At 34.9% G+C, this 24368-nt stretch overlaps 1 protein-coding gene across 1 annotated transcript in view; it reads left to right on the forward strand.

The window, feature by feature from the left end:
• Positions 1 to 24368, forward strand: part of igf2r (insulin-like growth factor 2 receptor) — a 131786-nt gene that overhangs the window by 62439 nt on the left and 44979 nt on the right. The window contains exons 19-32 of the mRNA XM_030128409.1: positions 1835 to 2011; positions 2093 to 2191; positions 2550 to 2651; positions 4105 to 4267; positions 7641 to 7817; positions 9929 to 10075; positions 12816 to 12994; positions 13094 to 13181; positions 16779 to 16988; positions 18252 to 18382; positions 20006 to 20109; positions 21592 to 21722; positions 21835 to 22031; positions 23446 to 23572. Coding sequence (XP_029984269.1) covers positions 1835 to 2011; positions 2093 to 2191; positions 2550 to 2651; positions 4105 to 4267; positions 7641 to 7817; positions 9929 to 10075; positions 12816 to 12994; positions 13094 to 13181; positions 16779 to 16988; positions 18252 to 18382; positions 20006 to 20109; positions 21592 to 21722; positions 21835 to 22031; positions 23446 to 23572 — 2032 coding nt within the window. The remainder of the gene's footprint in view (positions 1 to 1834; positions 2012 to 2092; positions 2192 to 2549; positions 2652 to 4104; positions 4268 to 7640; positions 7818 to 9928; positions 10076 to 12815; positions 12995 to 13093; positions 13182 to 16778; positions 16989 to 18251; positions 18383 to 20005; positions 20110 to 21591; positions 21723 to 21834; positions 22032 to 23445; positions 23573 to 24368) is intronic.

A 24368-nucleotide genomic window follows, 5' to 3' on the forward strand; every position in this document is an offset into this window, starting at 1 on the left:
ACCTGAATTCATCGTGTCCACATACTTTTGTCCATATAGTGTATATCTAAATTGAAAATACTAGATTTGGGCTTTGGCCTAATTCAGTTACTAAAATGTCCCCTGCACATGAGCCTTATCAAATTTGCACTGTTGTCTTATTCTTATGAATAATTGTTGAATATTTGTGTATGTCTTCCTTCTGTGCACACCTAAACTATTCACATTTGCACAAATTTCACCAGTATGTGTGCATTCAATTTTATGTCCAGCACTAATTCCCTTATACGGACCATGAATACAATGGTGTGATTAACCCTTATCGGTCTGAGCCTTTTTTGGCCATTTTTGACTACTTTTGAGTTTGTCTTTATATACTATATAAAGAAATGTTTACTATACCCATGCTTGGTATCTTTTTTTTTTCAGCACACCTTCATCTATATCATCTGTCTATTATTTTTTCACTTTAATCTACTATATCAACATGAAAGGACAAAAAATATAAAATCCGATTTGAAAAATGTATATAATTTATTGCATAAATAACACAAAGATGCTTAATGAACCCTTTCAAAGACTTTAAAAGTGAATATTGGTTCCAAATATTAGGTATGTACAATTAAAATTGTAATAAATTAAAACTAAACTCAAATATTTGACATGAAGTCATATCTTTACGTAGGCGTTTTCTCCAGTTTTCTCTTCCCCCAACCCGGTCCTCCGGTTCAGGTGGGGGTCATTCTCACCCTTAATTGTAATGCTAATGCAGTCTCTGGATTAGAATCTGCAGATTCTGCCAGTTTTTTCCTTTTTTTTAGTCTATTTTTGTATTTTATTCTTTTATTTGGGTTTTATTTATTTATTTATTTATTTGAAATTCAAGTTTTTATAGAACTTTTTTTAAGACCTTGGTACATGGCACACAAGAACATGTAGTATACAATCAACATTTAGCTCAAGCTAGAGACAGACTCGACATAGGCTTCATCTCACAAACACAAAAGATCAAAAGTTAAAAAAAAAAAAAAAAACAAATTAGAAAACTTATAATAATATAAAATAAATAAAAAATAAATAGACAGGCAGCAAACACAAAAGAAAGCGGCTACATAAAAACATCAACCACCAAATATCTGTACAGACACGTACACCTGCACATGCGCTCATATATTCATACATACTGACCTATCTACTTTTATGTAATCCCAAAACATGTCCCAAAGGGTCTCCCCCTTCCCTCTGTCATCACTTAATCTACTAAGCATAGATTCATAGGATGCAGTTTCAGTCATTGTTATTTGGGTTTTATTTATTCTTCTGTACAGCAGTTTTCTTTTCTGCACAGTTTCTATGTCTTTAAATCTATTCTGTATTTTATTCTTCTATGTCTTTAAATCTATTCTGTATTTTATTCTTCTATTTTGGTTTTTATTATTCTTCTGTACAGCACTTTAGTCCACTGCGGTTGTTTTAAAGTGCTTTACAAATAAAGTTGGATTGGATTGGATTTTGAAAAAGGACAAAAAAATGACAAAGATATGGTCAGAAATATAACTCTTGCTTTATATCACTATAATAACGCTATATCGCTCATTTGCTCTGGGTTCAAAACATCATATCTCCGGTTGTGTTTGCGCTATCAATATCAAATAAAAAGTGGGAGAGTGTTTCAAGTCCACACTTTCGATTGCAGTTCTCCCCAGTGGTCTACATGACCGACTTCCGGCGCTATGACGTATTGAATATGTCATGTGATTCAGTCTTGGGGCCGTGACCGTGGAGCCCTATGGGTTAAATCTGTACTGTATTAACATCAGATTCAAAGTCCCGTTCTGGTCCCCTCTGTCCTCAGGGGTATCCAAAGGAGGTGGTGTCGGTCAGTAACATGGGCGAGTCCAAGCGGGGGCCCATCATCGAGGGTCCGGACCGTCTGCTGTTGGAGTTCACCGACGGTTCCGTGTGCATGTCTGACGGCCAGAAGCTGACGTACACGACTCATATCCGCCTGGTGTGCGACAGAGGGACAGTGGTGAGTCAGTAAACCAGCGCAGTTTGTCCATGTTGACGTGTCTAAGATGTGACGACTGTTCTTTCTGTTGGCGTCGTGCAGTCGAAGGGTCCGCGGTTTCTGATGTACCAGAACTGCACTGCCTTCTTCATCTGGGAGACGAGAGCGGCCTGCGCCATCAAAACCACCAACAATAATAACGTAAGGCAGCGTTCCAGTTTATTCTGTGTTGTTAAAGGTAAAGCATGGAACAGGTTTTTAGTTTAGTTTATTTTGAATATGCAACAAAACCAAGTAATCCCAGCTAGTCTTTACAAATGAAACAGATTATAGAAAACAAAACAAACTTAAACAAAAACCTGTACATATACATGAAAACAAGGTACGACTTCATTTGCGCATTTGAAAAGGAGTGGGAGGAAGTATAACTTATTTAATCCCACCCCTTCTCCACAAAACAGTCGATCGATATGATAAATGTGATTTTATTTATTTATTTATTTATTTTTTTATTAAAACAAACGGTGCCAGACTAAACCTTCAGCTGTTGTTTCCTCAGAGCTGTGCTGTAACCGACCCCAACACTGGATTTCACTTCAACCTTCAGCCTCTTGCTTCTAAAACTGGATATAAAACAACTGCAAATGGAAAAGAATTTCTGGTAAGACAATTTATACTAATGTGTAATATAAGATGTGTTAACCCTATAAGGACTATTATTATAACAAGCCTAGTTTTTTTGTGTTGTTTTTGCAATAAAAGGGCCAGAAAATGGCTTTTTTTTTGCCAGTTCTTTTGCAGCTTTTTTCAGGAAGAACATACCTTTCAATATCTGGGCATTAATTATCATTATTATACATAAGAAATGCTTAACTCTTTCGGTGCCAGACAGTTAAGGGGCTAATAAGCCTTAAAAGTGCCACAGAATTTGGCCGTTTTTCAGTATTTCGCGTCGTTTTTATAATCGAAGTCTGAATCGTCATCAGAACTCATTTTCTAGCAGATGGGACTGTTTTGACAGATCGCTGTGTTTACGATATTACTACAAAATGGCCATCTAATTTGCATATGATTTCATTCATAAATTCATTCATAAAATTTCCCAAGCAGAAAACGAAACGCGAGCTCTTCCTTGGTCAAAAACCGCTCGGTAACATCCAACCGATTGCTACTTAGATTCAAAACGCACCGGACGCAGCCGATTCATTATTGATCGTAATTTGCAAGAAGATTTGAAAGAACGTCATCGAAATGTGAGAAAGAAATGGGGGTGGATGGTTTGTTTGTACACAAATATGGCGTGTTCTCCAAAGCCGATCTGATCGGCCCGTGGCACTTTACAGGTTGTATTCGTAAAGCCGATTTAATCGGCCCATGGCATTGAAAGAGTTAAAACAGTGTGTTATAGCAAAAAATAGAAAAATGGCCTTGAATTTTTATCATATTTATTATGAAAAGCAACTGTAAATGTGCAGAACTAAACTTTATGAAATTGGGGAAATAAACCTTCACCTATTTTCCATGTGCTCAAACAGTTTAGTTTGTTTAGATCATTCTGTGTCTGTATTCTTGTTATTTTTAGTTATTTCTAGTCATTTTGATCCTGTGTGATAGTCTTTTTTGTACAGATACATTTACATTTTTACAGCTAAAATACAGCTATCAGTGAAGTATATAAATCAGAAAAACATAGATAAAAGTGAAAAAAACAACTAAAACACAATAGCAGAACACTACAAAACAGAATTATGACTATTATATTCAGCTATTTACAAGAATTCACAAAAAAAACACTTCTAAAACCTCACTAAAACGCTGCTAAAAGTAATAAAAATCTTTCATCTGTCTCTCACTGACTGCCTTCTGCTGCTCTCTACTCCGCCCACTTCCACCCCTCCCCCTCAGCCAATGCAGGCCTCTACCCTAATGTGTTACAGACCAATAGAAAGAAGCCAACCTCAGCTTTCAGGATATTATCAATAGTGCAAATGGAGTTACAGTAATTTGAATGACAGTGGAGGTAAAAATGTGGCACCGGTGACACAATCGTCTTAAAAGGGTTAAAGTGTTGATTGTTCAGCAGAAGTTTAATTTCTGTTCCCTCTGATCTGCAGGTGAATATCTGCTCAGATGTAGCAGAGTGTGGTCAGGGTATGGCTGGATGTGAGCTGGAGGACGGACACCCCCTCAGCCCAGTGGGAGTGGAGAAGACCCTGCAGTATTCCACCGACGGTCTGCTGACGCTCACATACAAGGGAAACCTGGATGCACCCACAGGTGACCACGACAACACAAGTCTGGGCTGGATGTAGCACCGTACAGTTGGTTTTTGTTGTTTGTTTGTTGTAGTGAACGTCTGTGCGTCTGGGATCAGGCTCTACAATGTCTTAGAAAACATCTGCTTCAGACATTAAATGTGCTAAATCTTACATACTTTAATAAGGTGAATCAGAAAACAAATGATAAAAGTGCAGGTTTGCTCATGTTTTCAATATATATGATGATGTGTTATTCCACATACATGTTGGCTTAACCCTGTAAAGTAGGGCTGCACGATTTTAGCCAAAAATTAAATCCCGATTTTTTTTTTTTTCCTCTCCAAATTCAATTTTCGATTTGGATTTTTGGGTAAAGCTTCTAAAGACAACAGAAGTCAGCATGCCGTTTTCGGGAGCAGCCCACAATGCAATGCACTGCTCCCTACCTCAAATCTGTGATGGTATCACGGAATCGCCAAAAATTCCATGATGGTCCCATAGAAGTGATACCAATGTAAGTCAGTGACAGGCATCAGTCATGTGTGCGTGCGTAGACCATGTAAGAGGAGTGATCCCCATGCGGTTACCATACTTTCCAAGCTATAAGCTGCACCTGAATATGTGTTTATGTTTATGCATTTGGCAGACGCTTTTTTCCAAAGTGACTTACAGGGGAAAACCAATCAAATCACTCAGTCAATCAAATTTTATTTATATAGCGCCAGATCGCAACAAAAAAGTTATCTCATGACACTTTATATATAGAGTTGGTCAAAACCAGACTCTAAGCCAATTTACAGAAACCCAACAGAATCTAAGCTGCACCTGAATATAAGCTGCAGGTGTCTACGTTGTGACATGAGATATTTACACGAAAAGATGGTAAACAGAAAGATTATATAAATATTTATTTCCATCCCTTCACTGCTTTTTTCCAAACAGTGCCTGTAACACGGCAGTAAAACGGCAGGAACACGACCGGTTCAAAAACCCAGAAAAGTCATTAATCTCTATCTTCATCTTCCTTCTGTTTATTGAAACCACTGCAGTCGTCTTCTTCAGTGTCAGAGTTGAACATCCTCAGAGAGGCTCCTTCACACTCCTTCTACGTCTCTCTTCCGTTGTCGCTCTCAGTGGCACTTGCATGCATCAGCTCTATTTCCTTCTTAGACAGACAGATTGATTGCTTTTAACTTAAAAGCTGCATCATATGCATTTCTTTGTGTGTTTTCCATGATGAGGGTTTGTGCATGACAGGCAAAATGATTGTTCAAAGTTCAGCTTCAAACTTCTCCTCTTCATCACCTCTTCCTCCTGTCTGTCTCACTTTTGCGCTTCCTGCTAGAGTGCCCCCTGGAGGACGTTAGCCCGTAAAAATCTATACTCGAGCTGCATCATTGTATAAGCCGCTAGGTTCAAAACAAGAAAAAAGTAGCAGCTTATAGTCTGGAAAGTACGGTATGTTTGAATTGGGGGATCTGTGCATGGACCACGGCTTCCATTGGTATCACTTCTGTAGACCCATCACGGAATTTTTGGCGATTCCATGATGCCTTCACAGATTTAAGGTCCGTGGTCATTGCACGAAATTCTGTTAAAGACCACTCTTATAGTTAGGAGGAGGAGCCTACGGTAGCCCAGAGGCGTGTGGCCCAGAGACACGAGATCGATGAAATCAATTTGACGATCACCCTTTACTGGAAATCGTCCTAATTAAAAAATCTGATTTCAATTTAAAATCAATTAAGATAATTTTCACTTGTTCCATTGGCAGATTTTTTTTGCTTAATTCAAACAAAAAATGTGCCAGTGGAACAAGTACAAATTATCTTGGTAAGATTTCTTGAAATCAGATTTTCCAGATCTGTTGTCTAAAAATCAGTTCTTACAGGGGTTGGACAAAATAATGGAAACACCTTCACCTCAAGATGATAATGCCCCAATCCATACAGCTAGAATTGTTAAAGAATGGCATGAGGAACATTCTAATGAAGTTGAGCATCTCGTATGGCCGGCACAGTCCCCAGACCTCAACATTATTGAGCATTTATGGTCAGTTTTAGAGATTCAAGTAAGACGTCGATTTCCACCGCCATCGTCTCTAAAAGAGTTGGAGGGTATTCTAACTGAAGAATGGCTTCAAATTCCTTTGGAAACAATTCACAAGTTGTATGAATCAATACCTCAGAGAATTGAGGCTGTAATTACCGCAAAAGGCGGACCTACACCATATTAAATTATATTTTGTTGATTTTTTAAGGTGTTTCCATTATTTTGTCCAACCCCTGTATATCTCACTGAAAAGTTCCTCTTTAGGTCAGGGGTCTCGAACTCATTTTCTTTCAGGGGCCACATTCAGCTCAATTTGATCTCCAGTGGGCCAGACCAGTCAAATAGTAGCATAATAGCTTATAAATAATGACAACTCCAAAATTTTTATATGCAAAAAATAACATTAAATTATGAAAACATTTACATTTTACAAATTATCCAAACAAAAAAGATGTGAATAACCTGAAAAAACTGAAATTTCTGAAGAAAAATAAGAAGAAATAATAATAAAAAAAAAATCTGATCAAATATTATGCCTCAATTTATGATTTCTACTTGTGCATTACAGATCAGATCTACCAAGACACAAAACAGGCAGAATATTGTTAAAATTGCACTTATTTTTCTTTAGACATTTCAGGTCGCTCATATTTGTTCAGGTTATTGACGTTTTATTATTAAAGGATGTCAGAATTTAATCCTCTTTGCAGTAAATTAAAGAGAAAAACAATGGTGTTGCCATTATTTATTGGCATGATGTCATATTATTTTTTTTGGAGTCATTAATTCTAGGTTATTATGCTATTATTTTTGAGTTTGACGCCCTTGACTGTTAATGTCTTCTGCACTTTGCAAATTCATCCTGCGGGTCATATCGGACCCTTTGGCGGGCCGATTTTGGCCCCCGGGCCGCATGTTTGACACCTGCGCTTTAGGTGGTTCTGTCTTATTTTAAGTGTGATGAGATATTTGGACTAGACATGAGAAAAATACACTTGGTAAGATTTAGATTTTTGCAGTGTAGTGAAACTTATTTGTGTGATATCCATGCACTTTTGTGATTTTCATATGTTTTGAAAAAGTTTCTGTTAGTAAAACATGATTTACTGTGAATTATGCATTCATACATTCATTAAAATTAACTTTTCTACTACACACAACTGGTACAATCTCAACCAAAAAAGTAGACACGCAAATATAAAAGTACATAAAGTCGATGTCTTTGGGAAAAAATAGCAGTTTAGAAAAAGTCTGGACTTTTTATTTGGATAAAGAGCGAACACCCTATAAATCTCATCAGTATCTGAATCTTTGTATTTTCTTCCACATTCATCTTCCAGCGAGTCGGGATACCTTCACCATTAATTTCGCCTGTGATCGGAACGCTCACAACGGCTCCTTAAAGCTTGTGCACGAGGAGCTGAGTTCGACGGACAGCCACGTCGTCCACGACATCCTGTTTGAGTTCTCCACGGCTCTGGCCTGTATCCCCGCTCCGGTCAGCTGCCAGATCAGCGGTACGTACACATATGTGAACATACAGAGTGAACGAGGGTGTGGAATCTGTGAATACAGGGGGTCAAAGTCATTTTATTCAGGTTCTATATTCAACCCAAAATGATCTGAAGTGAATATGCTGTGGACAGGACCAGTGAAATAAAAGGCACAATAACTGTGTTGAATCAGACCGATGGGTTGAACATAAACACTCATCGTGTAGCACAGGTGTGGCAAAATGAACTTGGTGTAGACATCAGTAAAGAGGAATGGGACACAATCTGGAACCATACAAAAAAAATCTCGGTATGTAACCGTGCAAGGCTGTTTCAATTCAAAATTTGCACCGTGTGCAAATTTCCCCTAATAAGAGACACCAGATGAATAACCAACTTTCACCTCTGTGTTTGAAGTGCAGGTCTACTGTAGGAACCTATATACACTGTGTCTGGTCATGTCTAAAAATTCAATCCTACTGGGTAGATATTTTACAAGATATGGAAAAGATCCTCGGAGTGTCTTTGAAACTGGACCCTTTATCTCTACTCTTGGGACATCCAAGTGGGGACATTATCGACATCAGCTTGAAAAGACTGAATGATATCCTCGCATATGCTGCAAGGAAAAATATCTTCATGTCTTGGATAAATGACAAACCTCCCACTAAAACGACTTGGCATAAAATCCTTAAGGAATGCATTCCTGTGGACTATTTGACCTGTTTACTTCATTCTTCAAAGGGACAGTTTATGAAAATTTGGACTCCATACCTCCGTTTCACAAACTCATCAGTCACTTCTGTGCTTTCAGACCTCATCAATGACTGAAAATCTTTGGTGCCTGTTTACAATTAGATCACTACTGATCTCACCTGTCACTGCTTGATTGTCTGATCTTTGTTTTATCTTCACTATAACTCCAGACTGTGGACTAATTGCTTTATCTTGGATTAGTATACCCTTTTTTTTTTTTTTTGTAATTTTCTTATAGACCGGGTGATGTACTGAGCCATTTGTTGCAAAAAAAATGTAATAAAATCTAGAGATAAAGATAGATAGATATATAGTAAAGATAGAGAAGATAATTGGAAAAAAAAAAAAGGCACAATAACACATAAATAAAAATCCACATTTGGCTCTTTGTTTTAGTGTGAAAGTTAAATTATTGGTATTTTTACTGCACTGTTTTGTTTTTTTTTTTCTTTTCTTTTTCTTTTATGGGCTCAGCTGGCTGACAGGCAGCTGTCTGTACCAATAAGGCAGCAGCCGACACCAACTGTACTCCCAGTCATCATTGCCCATTTTTCTGACACCTTTGCTTGTTTATTCTCTTTTATTTGGACATTTTACCAGGTAGTATCTCACACTATTTTTTTTTTCCCCACTTGTCTTGTCTTATAAGATAAGAGATAAGATATTCCTTTATTGATCCCACAATGGGGAAATTCAGTGTTGTCAGCAGCATAAAACATATACATAAACATACACATACACGTAAAACAGTCATATAAATTTGAATAAAAAAGTGTTTAAAAAGGAGAGTGCAAATATGGTTTGATATGATGTAGTGCAAATATTATTATTATTATAATTATTATTATTATTATTATTATTATTATTATTATATTATTGCACTGTTTTTAATTGTACAGCTGTTTTTTTTTTATGTCTTTTTAATCTATTCTTGTATTTTAGTCTATCGTTTTGCTTTTTTATTCTTCTGTATGACAGTGTTTTAATTGTACAGCTGTTTAATGTCTTTAATCTATTTTTGTATTTTTCTTTTATTTTTGGTTTTACCCCTATAAGTCACTTTGGAAAAAAGCATCTGCCAAATGTGTAAATGTAAATTACATTATGAAAATATGAATAATCTGAACAACAAATTACAACCTGAAATAACAGCCTATCGGCAATCTTTTTACTTTTTTTTTTAACGTTTTTTTTTTTTTTTTTTTCTTATTTTACTACAAACATGGTTAAACATACATAACACAAACAACAGGATCAAGAAGTCACAACTTACATACAAAAAAAAAAAAAAAAGTAAAAGCATATATTCTGTCTTAAATTGTCAGAGTGATTGTTGCTGTTGGTTTTGAATGTTAACTTTGTCCGACTGTGTTCTTCAGATTCCCACGGTAACGAGTACGACTTGAGTCATCTGGCCCGTAACGAAGACGACACCCCCTGGATCCCCATCGACACCGACGGGGTCAAGTCTCGCAGGTTTTACATCAACGTCTGCAGACCCCTCCCCTCTCTGCAGGACTGTCCCGGTCAGTACAGCCCCCACTGTGTCAGTCATTTAATTTACGTTAGAGAGAGAGTCAAAAAGTTCTCCGATTTTGCAGTTTTTCCCTACATAAGGCCCGTTATAGTCTCAGTTCTTTTGCCATCTAGGTTTCCATTGGTAGATTCGTTCTGTGTTCAGTTGCCGGAGCTATCTTTGATATTTGTCTGAGAATTTTTTGACTCGTAGATGCTGATATTCCACTGGTAATCAGAAAAACAGCCCAGTCAGAATAAAACCACCGTAGTCAGGAAAGACTTGAATATTCCTTCTGTTTGTACCAAATAATCCATTCAGTAGGAAAATAATAAAACCTTACAGTTTAAAACACTTCATCCTGTCATTTTACTCAAGATAAAGGCTATGTAATATACATATACGGTTGCAGAAAAAACTATTACACCATCAAAAGTCATCCAAAACAATGGTTATGCAATCCAGTATTTACTCCTGTGTGTATCATGTGACTAAAACAGACAGAAAAGAAAACATGGAATGTCTAAAAGCACTGTTTTTGTCAGTACAACTCCATAGATACTGACGGAAGAACTGAAGTGATTTTGGTTATTATCAAGAAAACATGTTAAATGGATAGATATCAGCTCTGAAATTAAACTACTACGAGCTATTTTTGTTATCATTATATTTGTCCAAACAAATGTGCCTTTAGTTGGAGCAGGCATTAAAATGAACAAGAATTTGAAGAAAACAGGGGGTGGTCTAATGATTTTTTTCCCGCGACTGTACATAACGTGTCAATATAAAAACAGGTAATGTCATATTATCAAAATCAAATCAAATTGTATTTATATTGCACCAAATCATAACAAAAGTTATCTCATGACCTTTTACATTTAGAGCTGGATAAGACCAGACTCTTAATGTTATACTCTGTTATTTCCATCTTTATGTGGTTAATCACATGTTTACGTCAACATTTTCTCTTTTTTACAACAGTGTTTCTCAGTTGATCTTACATTTTGGTTCAGATTTTTCTTGGCCGACATGTCATGACTGATTATCATAGAAATAAAACCAAGAAAATATATGTAACAGGCTCACAAACACATGTTCAGTGTCACTGTGAGCTTTTATTAAAATGATAATATCCACAAATTTGAGTCGCTGCATTCAGAGCAAGGTTATGATAATTTTGGGTTTTTCATTATAGTTTAGTTTTCTTTAGTTTTGACTTTTTTTTTCTCTAATTCAGTTCGTTTTCATTCGTTTTTAGAGCAGGTTTGCTAGATTTTATTAGTTTTCGTTTTTTTCTGTAAATGATAAACTGAGGCAGAATGAACGAACGAACATTATTTTTGTGCAATCCCAACAAAGGAACTAACATTATTTAATAAAAGAGTGTTAAATAATAATTAACAAAATATAAACAAAAAAAACAAAAATGAACGTCCACAATATCAGCATTTGAATAAATACCTAAAAATATCGATACAGTATTGTGAAAGAAAATATCGCAATATACTGCAGAACCGATATTTTCTTACACCCCTATTCACGTTATTCAGATTTTTAAGGAAATGTTGTAGATGTAAACAATTACACTGGTCTACAATTTTTTTTAGAAATGATCTGCTTCAGACATTAAATGTGCTAAATGTTACGTATTTTAATAAGATTAATTGGAAAATAAATGACAAAAGTGCCGGTTTGCTGATGTTTTCAAGGTATATGATTAAGTGTTATTACACATACAGGGTGGGGAAGCAAAATTTACAATGAACATTTAGTTGTTTTTTCTCAGCAGGCACTACGTCAATTGTTTTGAAACCAAACATATATTGATGTCATAATCATACCTAACACTATTATCCATACCTTTTCAGAAACTTTTGCCCATATGAGTAATCAGGAAAGCAAACGTCAAAGAGTGTGTGATTTGCTGAATGCACTCGTCACACCAAAGGAGATTTCAAAAATAGTTGGAGTGTCCATAAAGACTGTTTATAATGGAAAGAAGAGAATGACTATGAGCAAACCTATTACCAGAAAGTCTGGAAGATACTATTAAAGAAGAATGGGAGAAGTTGTCACCTGAATATTTGAGGAACACTTGCGCAAGTTTCAGGAAGCGTGTGAAGGCAGTTATTGAGAAAGAAGGAGGACACATAGAATAAAAACATTTTCTATTATGGACATTTTCTTGTGGCAAATAAATTCTCATGACTTTCAAGAAACTAATTGGTCATACACTGTCTTTCAATCCCTGCCTCAAAATATTGTACATTTTGCTTCTCCCACCCTGTATATATTGGTTTATGTACATTTATATAATAGTTTTATAAATCTTCCACTAAATAGAACCTGTAAAGTGAATGTATTCGAATGTGCAGACAGTGTTTTGAAGTAGATCTTGTAGCTCTGAGACAAATATTCCTTTTGAGTCAAACCCATTCTCTGGTTAATTCTTGAATTTCACATTTTGACCCAAGGCTGGATCTTGGAACCTACAGCCAACCAGCATTTTTTACTTGATTGTTCTTTATCAGTGACTCTCATGTGGTATAATTTCATTACTTTTATTCTGGAAGCATTTTCCCTGCAGACCAGTGTTATCATAATGTAATTTTGCTTTTTTCACTGGTGTTATTTTACTGGTCCGGCCCACTTGAGATCATATTGGGGTGCATGTGGCCTCTGAACTAAAATGAGTTTAACTTTGATACAGTGTATTTGACATCTTGTTCATGTGTTCGTCTGTTCGACAGTGGGACCTCTGGGCGCCTGTGGGGTCATCAATGGGAAAAGCTACAACCTGGGTTACATCCAGTCCAGTCCACAGGTGGCCGAGGACGGGTCCATCAGCATCGTGTACCAGAACGGGGACCAGTGTGGACCCACTTCCCACTACAGCACACGCATCGTCCTCCAGTGTGACGACAGCCCAGTGGGTGTTCAAGTCCAGTCCCATCTGTTTGTGCTTTCATATGCCTCTGTGTTTGTTTGTTTGTTTTTAATTGACTGTTTGTTTGTTGTTTTCTTCTAGAGTTCGCCCATGTTTGATCGTACAGACGGGTGTGAATACGTCTTCATCTGGAGGACGCGCGAGGCCTGTCCCATCAGGAAGTACACAGGTAAAAAAATAAATAATTAGAATTGTTCTGAGCCTCAACAACAGGGCTGTCAAACTCATTTTAGTTCAGGGGCCACATTAATAATAATATAATAATAATAGCTTTATTTATATAGCAGCTTTTAAAAACAAAGTTTACAAAGTGCTTTTGACAAACAAGTAAAGGGCACAACAGCAGGATACAGGATGTAAGTAAAAACACTAAAACAGAAGCAACACAATAGGAGAGATGTGTACAACAATGCAGAAACAAGACACCTCCAATACATTAAATGAATTGGAATAAAGAGGGCAGGGATAATGTAACATGATGCTGTCAAATCAATGCAAAAATAAAGGCGTGAGATAAAACAACATCATGTATGAGAATATAAACCAACAATCAAACAGGATAAGATTCAAATTTTAAAAAATTTAAAATTAAAATTAACCCTTTCATGCACGAATTATTAGAACCTAGAACCTCAATTTTTTTTTTCCTGAGTGTTTTTATTCCTCTTTAGGCATGAAAAAAACAATACGATTGCAAATTTTCTTCTGAAAAATAAAGAAATAAAATAAAAATAATTACAAATAATAATAATAATAATAATAATAATAATAACGAAAAAAAATTCTTATGAGCGTATTTTTCATGAAGTTGCAAAAATGTCCACTCAGCTGTTTAATTTTTGACGCACAGAAATATGTATTTACCGATCAATTGTGTGAAAACTATGGGGAGGGCATGTGATTCTGGGGGTTTATCCTCAGGAGAGATCTACATAATGTTACCAGTTCATGCCAGAAAAGATATGTAGTGTCTTAAAACTTTAATAAAGATATGTGTAAAAAAAAAAAAAAAAAAAAGAAAAGAAAAGAACAACAACATCCATGAATATACAAGAGAACAGCTGTAGAATAGCTGTCCACTGGAGTGACCACTATGCATGAAAGGGTTAAAAGGGACAAACATCACATAAAAGCAAGTCTATAAAAGTGTGTTTTAAGAAGTGATTTAAAAGATGCCACATTCTGCCAACATTAAGCCCTAATTGATCTCCAGTGGGCCGGACCAGTAAAACAATATCATAATAACCTGTAAATAATGACGGCTCCAAATTTTTCTCTTTGTTTTAGTGCAATCAAAATTAAATTATGAAAATATGTACATTTACAAACTATCAAAACAAAAATGATGTGAATAACCTGAAAAAACTGAAATTTCTTGAGAAAAATAAGTGCAATTTTAACATTATTACACCTCAACTAACCACTTACACATGCATATTACGGATTGGATTTACAAAGACACAAAATATTTAATAACAGGAAAAATAATGTTAAAATGTCATTTTTCAGGTTTCAGGTTTTTCACATTCAGGATAGTTTGTAAATGTTAATATTTTCATAATTTAATGTAACTTTTCACACTAAAACAAAGGGAAAAAATGGAGTTGTCATTATTTAGAGGTGTAATGTCATATTATATTTTTCACATTAAACTAAGAAAATTTGGAGTCATTACTTATAGGTTACTATGTTGTTATTTTAGTTGAGATCACATTGTTCTGTATGTGGAACCTGATCTAAAACAAGTTTGACATCCTTGATTGTGAATATCTTAAGTGTAATTTCTGCGCTTTGTAAATTCATCCCGCGGGCCTTACTGGAACCTTTGGCGGGCCGGTTTTGGCCCCCGGGCCACATGTTTGACACCCCTGCTCTACAACATTGATTCACCAGTAAAACCCATGGAGTTGGATCAATGACAGTGGATGGAAACACTGGGTTGATGTTCAGTTAATGAGAGATTTTACTGAAAAGTCACTTTTTCTTCAGTTTCTCCATTTTTCATATAATAACCGTCAACTTTTATGTGAGCTTTTATGAACATCTACATGATCAGAGAATTAAATTTAGGAAAATACATGACTTTCATTGAAAAAACACAAAACACAGAGGGTAGTATTATAAATAAATGGTGATAAATCCCTAAAGAAAAGTTAAATATAGAGAAGGTAACATTTTAGAACTGCCACAAAAGTCACACTGGGTCCTTCAGGGTTAATTCACTATAATAACCCTGATGTTGCTGTTTTTTTTTTAATTAAAACTCCTGTTATTGTGCGATTTCCTTTTCTCACAATACAGAAGGGTCGCGCCTGTTGACTTTGAATCAAAAAATTAGAAATGAGATAATGTTTTCAAACTTTTTGTAGTTCAATAGTATAACATCTTAAGTTTCTAAATCCATTAAAATTTTTGCTAATAAAGGATTTTCAAGAAAATTACGGAACTTTTTATACAAACTAAATTCAGTCCCTCGGAAAGTTCTCGAAGAATGAATGATAACATAACTTATCACTGTTATAATTTGAAATCTCAATCATATATTTCTATTTTCAATATAGTTTTATGACCTTTTATACACCCTTTTATCATTACAAAAATAATTTTGTTGGAAAAATTGGTGTGAATTGTTCTTTTAAGCATTTTAATATCAGATGGTGCTGGTTATGTAGGGAATTATTCTAATAACTGTATAATATTTGGAGTCTTTTCGCATCATAAACAACCACTGTGACGATGTGCATAAATGTATGAAATAGAAAACAATGTCATATCAGAGTTTTTTACAGTATTAACCCAGAAAGACCCAGCACTACTATTATGGCAGTTCCCAAATTAATTTTTGTCCCTATTTAACCTTTTTTAAGGGATTTATCACCATTTATCATTATACTATCCTCTCCATTTTGCATTTTTTCAGTGAAAATCTGGTATTTTCCTATATTTATTTTACTGATCATGTACTTTAATCATCATACTGAGATTACATTTGAGGTTTATCATACCAAAAAACAGAGAAAACTTGAGAAAACGTGTCTTTTTCAGTAAAATATTTCATTAACTGAACATAAACCCAGTGTGTCCATCCACTGTCACTGATCCAACTCTACTCTACACTACTTTTAGATTCATAACTTTTGAACCAGACACGTTTAAGACAAATATTCCACATAATTGTAAAGGTCTAAATGCCATCTTAACCCAGAAAGACCCAGTGCTTCTTCTGTGGCAGTTCCGTATGAATTTTTCTCTATATTTAACCTTCGTTTACATAATTTATCCCCATTCATTGTAATATTATCCACTTTCTTTTGTGTTTTTCCAGTAAAAATCAGGGTGTTTTCCCGTATTTAATTCACTGATCGTATAGATGTTCATAAAAGCTCAAATTAAAGTTGAGGGTTATTATTTTAGAAACAGATAAAACTGGGGAAAAAGTGACTTTTTCAGCAAAAATATAAATAACTGAACATAAAACAAGTGATCCAACTCCACGGGTTTTACTGGTGAATCAGTGTTGTAGAAGATGACGATGTTTCCATGGTAACTATGGAGCCTCTGAACGTCCAAATGGGTCATATCTGATGACCATGAAAAAACGACAAACTGTGTTTTACACCAATTATTTACATGTACTGATAGGATGAGTGATTCAACAGTTCTTAAACATTTTAGATCAGTAGATGCTTTTGATCACTGGTTTATATTTGGGTCTTCATGGTTTCGTTGTCTAAACCTTCAATTTGTGTAAATCTTTTCCTCTCAGGTTCCGAGTGTCGCGTTCGGGATGAAAAAAGCGGCTACGAGTTCAACCTGAGTTCCCTGAAAGGCCACGATTACGCAGTCGTAAGCGGGAAGTACACCTACCACCTGGCGATCTGCGGGGGGCTGGAGGGGGACGTGTGCACCCACAAAGACCCCAGTGGTGCTGCAGTGTCATCCTGTCAAGTGGACGGAAGTAACCACAAGATCGCAGGTACACAGTTCACAAAGAGCCTGTTTTAACACGTAGATGCAGAAGTGGGTCGAAATGACACAGTGGAGTTGTTTTCATGTAGTAGCTTCGTAATAAAAAGTTATTATTTCAGATTCCAGGTATTCTTTACAAAAGCATCTTACTGACTAGGGATGCAATTTCATATCACGGTTATTGTGACTAAAATTATCACGGTAAAATCATTATTTTCAATGGTATTGTTGAAATTGTGCTCCAAATGTTCAAAAAGTACTAATACACACACTGAAATAATTTAACCAAGTTGTATTTTGAAAAAAACAACAAGAAAAACAACAACAAAAAAACAAATAAAATAACAGGCATAATGCACTTTCTGTTGCAGAAACATTCAAGTATTAACCCTTCGTGGTCTGAGTCTATTTTGGCCATTTTTAAGTATTTTTGATTTTGCCTTTATATACTATATAAACAAATGTTTACTATACTCATGTTTGGCATCTTTTTTTTTTTCAGCACAACTTCATTTATATCATCTGGCTATTATTTTTTCAGTTTAACCTACCGTATCAACATAAAAGGACAAAAAAACACACACACAAAAAAAAATATAAAATCCAATTTGAAAAATGTATATAATTTACTGCATAAAAAACACAAAGATGCTTAATGAACCTTTTCAAAAATTTAAAAGTGAATATTGGTTCCAAATATTAGGTATAGAAAATTAAAATTGTACTGTTTTTATTTATTTAACCTTTATTTAACCAGGAAGTCCCTTGAGATGAAATCTCTTTTTCGAGGGAGACCTGACCAAGAGGCACATCAGTAGTACTAAATTAAAACTATACACAAAGATTTGACATAAAAGCAGATTTTTACATCGGCGTTTTCTCTGGAAAAGTGCGGTAATCAAACACGGTTATCATGATAATTAGAATTTAAACGGTAATACTAACCTGTTTTATATATTATATTATATACTTTGCTTTTCAAATTTTCAAAATATATTTACAAAAATTTTAATTGTTAAAAATGTTGAAAAATGAAAAATAAAAAGCAGTTCAAACAGGAAATCATTCCTTTATGGACCAACATATAATCCACATGATTATTTTGAACATGACAAAAGTGTCATAAAAGCAGCTTTATTTTAACAGGGATCATTTTTGACCCATTTCTGGAAGAGTGAACGGTCGAGACATTCGTACATCTAAGGGTTAAATTTATGCCTCTGTCCCCGTGCACAAAAACTCTAAATCTCCGTTCTGATTGTGTCTTCAGGATATGAAAGTCAGGTGCTCAGTTACATCGATGGCACGCTCCTCTTGAACTACACCAGCGGAGAGGTTTGTCATAAGATCTACCAAAGATCCACAGTGGTTCACTTCTCCTGCCATCCCGACATGATGCCGGTAAGTTTTACACAAACCCAGAGATGGTGACTTTGAGTTGCGTCATAGTTTTCACAGATTAAAATGAAAGCTGGATAATAAAATCTCCAACTGAAAATGTTTTCAGATGGGTTTTGAGAGGAACGTTGTCACTAAAAAAGATTAATTTGGCCGAAACACGTGTGTTAACAGTCAAACCAGTGACCTCTTATTTTTTTCTAGAATTTTATATATTCACTATGTGGACAAAAGTATGTGGACACATTGAATTCAGGTGTTTCTTTTCTAACAGGGGTCTGAAATACAAAACGATAATGACTGATGTCGGAATATCCTCCTGAGGCCCAGCAATGCATTTTTGTCCTCTGTAGGGGACAAAAGTTTGACAGTTTTACTTAAAAAATACAGTCCATTGTGAAGGACGTTCCATTAACCTCCTAAGACCCAGCTATGGGTTTTCTGTCCACATTTTTGGGCAAGAGTTTCACAACTTTATACAAAAAAAAACAGGAAAGAAAACTGTCCACCACAAAGGACATTCCATAAAAATAAAAAAAAACTGCATCTGAAAAACTGTTGCATCATGATGTTTCCAATATAGGCACTTATTTAATAAAAAACAAAAAAAGCTGGTACTTTGCTGATATTTCCTGGGTCTCAGGAGGTTAACAAATAATAATAATAATAATGATTATAATTTTAAAATGTATCTGAAAAAACTGTTGTATTGTGCAGGTTTCAATCAAGACAATTGTTTAATGTAAAAAGGCTAAAATTTTCACTTTCCTGGGTCTTAAGAGGATATAGTTTTATTTAGGAATAAATATTGCATTGGTTAGTTTGGTTTAAATTATCTTTGCTTCCAAAATGCCTCAGAGATGGTTTTTACTTAATTTCTCTCAACTTTAATTTTGTTTTTGTTTTTTTGTTTTTTATCCATGATTTTAAATGTTCTGCCTCTAAATTTCTAAAATATTTTTCCTGCTCTGACTGTAAATAACAATTTTCTACCACAACTGACCATCTACTTTCTTCACATCTCACTGAGGAAGAGAAATCTCCCATTCAACTTTAAGGAAATATTGATGTTACTAAACTATATGGACACAAGTATTGGGACACATCATGTCTACAGCTTTAAGATGTCCTGTTCATGAGGATTTGAGATAAAAAAAAAAAAAAAACATCAATATTTCCTTAAAGTTTAACGGGAGATTTTTCTTGTGACAAATGGGAGAAACTCCTGAATTCAATGTGTCCCAATACTTTTGTCTATATAGTGTACATTGCCTTTACTTTGTGGATTAATTCAGTCAGAAATGAAAGGATAATGTAGGAAAAGAAAAAACATGGAGACAGTTACAAGAGTGAATTCAGATAAGACTCACCACCTTAACACTGTTAAACCTTAATTTATTCAGTTGATTTCACTGATTTAGCTGATTTTTAACCTGTCAGTTTGTTAAATATATGTATTTAAGTTCATGTCTACAGCCTTCATGTTGTTTGACAGCGTTCAGTTCAGAATTTATGCTAAAAGTATTACAGAAGATGGACAATTGTAACAGAAGTGCCGCCATTTTTGTACATATATGTGTGTTTGTCTTTGCTTTTTGTGACTAATTGTAAATATTCTTTCATCAGGGAACCCCAGAGTTCATTAAGGAGACTGAAGAGTGCGTCTACATGTTCCACTGGAGAACCGCTCTGGCCTGCATCCCAGTCAAAACCACCAGCTGCTCATACAAGTAAACCCACTGTTTTCATCTGGCGCTTTATTCTTCATGATCGGTCTCCACCTGGTCTGTGCTGACATCTTTAAAATATATTATAACAAAACATTTTTTTTCTATGAGGGAAATAACATAAATAGGTAAATACATTCAGAGAGGAAACTTTCAAAGGTGTTTTTAACCTATGTACCTAAACTCTCCAAAACAGCAAGTCATACACTATGTGGACGAAAGTATGTGGACACGTTGAATTCAGGGGTTTCTTTTCTAACAGGGGTCTAGGATACAAAACAATAATAACAAATGTCATAATATAGTTGTATTTTGGGATAAATATCATATTTATATAATACACTCTAAATATGATATAATAATAATATATAATATAAATATCATTGCATTGGTTAGTTTGGTTTAAATTGTTATCTTTGCTACCAAAATGACTGAATAAATGTTTTTTACTTAATTTCTTTCAACATTGATTTTTTTTTTTTTTTTTTAAATCCATGACTATGATTTTTAATGTTCTACCTCTAAATTTCTAAAACATTTTTCATGCTCTGACTGTAAATAATAATTTTCTACCACAACTAACCATCTACTTTCTTCACATCTCACCGAGGAAGAAAAATCTCCCCTTAAACTTTTGATTGAGTGATTAAAATCTTTATTTCAAACATGTCGACAGTGAAATCCAAACAAAATCAACCAACAAAATATCAGTAATGTTACATAAAAGGTTGATAAGTAAACAAAAGAAAAAATGAAAAAATAATGATTTTAAGGAAGTATTGATGTTTATAAACTATATGGACAAAAATGTTAGATTTGAGATAAAAACATCAATATTTCCTGTCAGTATTAATAATCAATATGATATTTACCTCCACCAAGGAGGTTATGTTTTTGCCAGGGTTTGTTTGTTTGTCTGTCTGTCTGTCTGTTTGTCTGTCCGTTAGTGTGCAACATAACTCAAAAAGTTATAGACAGATTTGGATGAAATTTTCAGGGTTTGTTGGAAATGGGATAAGGAAGAAATGATTAAATTTTGGTGGTGATCGAGGGTGTGCAGACCAGAAAATTTCATCAAAATCTGTCCATAACTTTTTGAGTTATGTTGCACACTAACGGACAGACAAACAGACAGACAGACAGACAAACAAACAAACCCTGGCAAAAACATAACCTCCTTGGCGTGGGGGGGGCCACTGATCAGCCTTGGCGGAGGTCTGCGCTCTCCGAGTGCTTGTAGTTGTCCCAATTTAAAACTATATTTTTACATTTGTCATTATTGGTTTGTATCCCTGACCCCTGTTAGAAAGGAAACACCTGAATTCAACGTGTCCACATTCTTTTGTCCATATAGTGTTTGACTTAGGCAATTATACGATGAGGCTAATAAGTTATTAATTAAATCAAAGCCTCATTTTTTACTGATCAGTTCACAAACGGCAGTGTTAAAACATAAATCTTTTGTGTGTTCCTTTGTTTCCTCAGTGACGGTCAGGGCCACTCCTATGACCTTTCACCCCTCGCGATGGACTCCCAGAACTGGGAGGCGGAGCATCGCACTGGCGGCAACCAGACCTTTTACATCAACGTCTGCAGATCTCTGGTTCAGCAGGGAGGTCAGAACTGGCCTGTTTTTTCCCAACACAAACGCTTTATTTTCCTTCTTTATTTTATTTGCATCCAATCCCGTGAAAGCTCCTCGTTGAGTCTGTCTATGTGGTGTTTCAGGTTCATGGAACTGTCCGTCTGATGCGGCGTCCTGTATGAAGGATGGAGACGAGTACGTGAGTCTGGGGCAGGTGGAGTCTGGGCCCACCATGGAGAGAAACATCCTGAAACTGCAGTACACCAGCGGCCAAACCTGTCCAGACGAAACCCGCAAGAGGACCACCATCATTAACTTCCAGTGTGACAAAGACAAAGTGGTGAGGGATACAAGATGGATGGAAAGAAGACTGACTAAAAAAGTTAACATAATAAGGAAAAAAGTGGCCAAAAGTGAACAAATATATGCATCAAAATGTTTAAAGACAAAACATAAGCACCAGAATTATTGAAAAATGAACAAAATGAGACAAAAGCTGAACAAGATAGTCAAGAAAACCGTCAAAAATGAGCACAAACAAGTAGCACAATGAACAAAAAGTTAACAAAATAAGGAAAAAATGGACAAACATAAGCATTAAAATGAGTAAAGACAAAAAATTAGCAGCAAAATTAATGAAAAATGAACAAAATGAGACAAAAACTGAACAAAATAGTCAAGAAAATGGACAAAAATTAACCCAAGTAGCACAATGAACAGAAAGTTAAAACAAGTAAAAAATGGACAAACAAAAAGCATCAAAATGAGTAAAGACAAAAAAAATTGCGGCAAAATTAATGAAAAATGAACAAAATGAGACAGAAATTGAACAAAATAGTCAAGAAAATGGACAAAAATGAACACAAACAAGTTGTATAATGAACAAAAAGTTTACAAAATAAGGAAAAAATGGACAAACATAAGCATCAAAATGAGTAAAGACAAAAAATAAGCAGCAAAATTCATGAAAAATTAACAAAATGAGACAGAAACTGAACAAAATAGTCAAGAAAATGGACAAAAATGAACACAAACAAGTTGTATAATGAACAAAAAGTTTACAAAATAAGGAAAAAATGGACAAACATAAGCATCAAAATGAGTAAAGACAAAAAATAAGCAGCAAAATTCATGAAAAATTAACAAAATGAGACAGAAACTGAACAAAATAGTCAAGAAAATGGACAAAAATGAACACAAACAAGTAGCACAATGAACAAAGAGTTTACAAAATAAGGAAAAAATGGACAAACATAAGCATCAGAATGAGTAAGGACAAAAAATAAGCAGCAAAGTTAGTAAAAAAAAAAAAAAAAGAACAAAATGAGACAAAATGAATAAAAACTGAACAAAACTGGCAAGAAAATGGACAAAAATAACCAAAGTGCTGCTTTATCTGATGTTTTATATATGATAAATTGTTATTACACATATTTACTGGTTTCTATCCATTTATCCTATAGATTTATAAATGTTTCAGTATAAAGAACCAGTAAAGTGAATGTGTTTTAATGTACAGACAGTTTTTTTGAAGTAGATCTGGTAGCTTTGACACAAACATTCCATGGGACTAAAACCCATTCTATCATTAATTCACACAATTTCATTTCATTCTTTTTTTCTCTTTTTTTTTGTAGTATTGAATTGCGATTGTATTTCCTTCTACTTTTCTTTATACTTGAATGGAGCAGCTGTAACACACAATAATAAAAAGGATTCTGATTGTGGTTCTGTACAATGTGTGTTTGTTCCAGGACTCACACCCCACTCTGATCTCCGCCGTTCGGAACTGCGAGTATACGTTCCACTGGTTAACCGCTGCTGCATGTGCGCTGGACAGCAGCCAACACGACGGATGCAGGGTCGTGAACCCAGCGACAGGTAAAAAAAAAAACCCAAACATCTGTGGTCGCAGCACAGAATGACATCACACACTGACAACAACACTGTGCATTTATTTATTTAAGGTTGAATGATAAGAGCATGTGATTTGAGCGTCATCTACCTCAGGGGTGTCAAATTTGTGGAATGCAAAAATTACACTGAAGATATTAACAATCAATGATGTTCAAATCATTTTATTACATCCAAGGTTATTAACGTTAACGAAAACTAACGAAATGATGAAAACTAGAATTGAAAAAACATTTTTGTTAACTGAAATAAATCAAAACTATAATTAATTAAAAAAAACTGTAACTAACTGAAACTGTATTGCGTGCTTATAAAACTAACTAAACCGTTTAAAAATTATGGATGAAATTCCCTTCGATTTCGTCTTTGTCAGATTGATATGAAATCGATTTATTTCGCTCTAGCAATTTTAGCTAGCGGCAACATACAGCATTTCACGGTCCGTCACTTCTCGTCACTTGTTATTTAGAGTCGTCTTCTCGTTCCCACTCTACCTGGAAACATGGAGACTACAGTTAGGAGAAAGCAGCAGAGTCCTGTCTGGGATTTATTTGAATACGACGACAGAGAAGACGAGAAAAGATATAAAAAAAAAACAACTGAAATTAATACTAAAACTAAACTCGAACGAGGCACTTAGAAAAAAATGCAAACTAATAAAAACTATCAAACCTGCTCTAAAAACCAATTAAAACTAACTGAATTAGAGGAGAAAAAAAGTCAAAACTAAATAAAACTAAACTAAAATGAAAAATCCAAAACT

Source organism: Sphaeramia orbicularis, chromosome 24 (genome assembly GCF_902148855.1).
Source record: "Sphaeramia orbicularis chromosome 24, fSphaOr1.1, whole genome shotgun sequence".
Lineage (NCBI taxonomy): Eukaryota > Metazoa > Chordata > Actinopteri > Kurtiformes > Apogonidae > Sphaeramia > Sphaeramia orbicularis.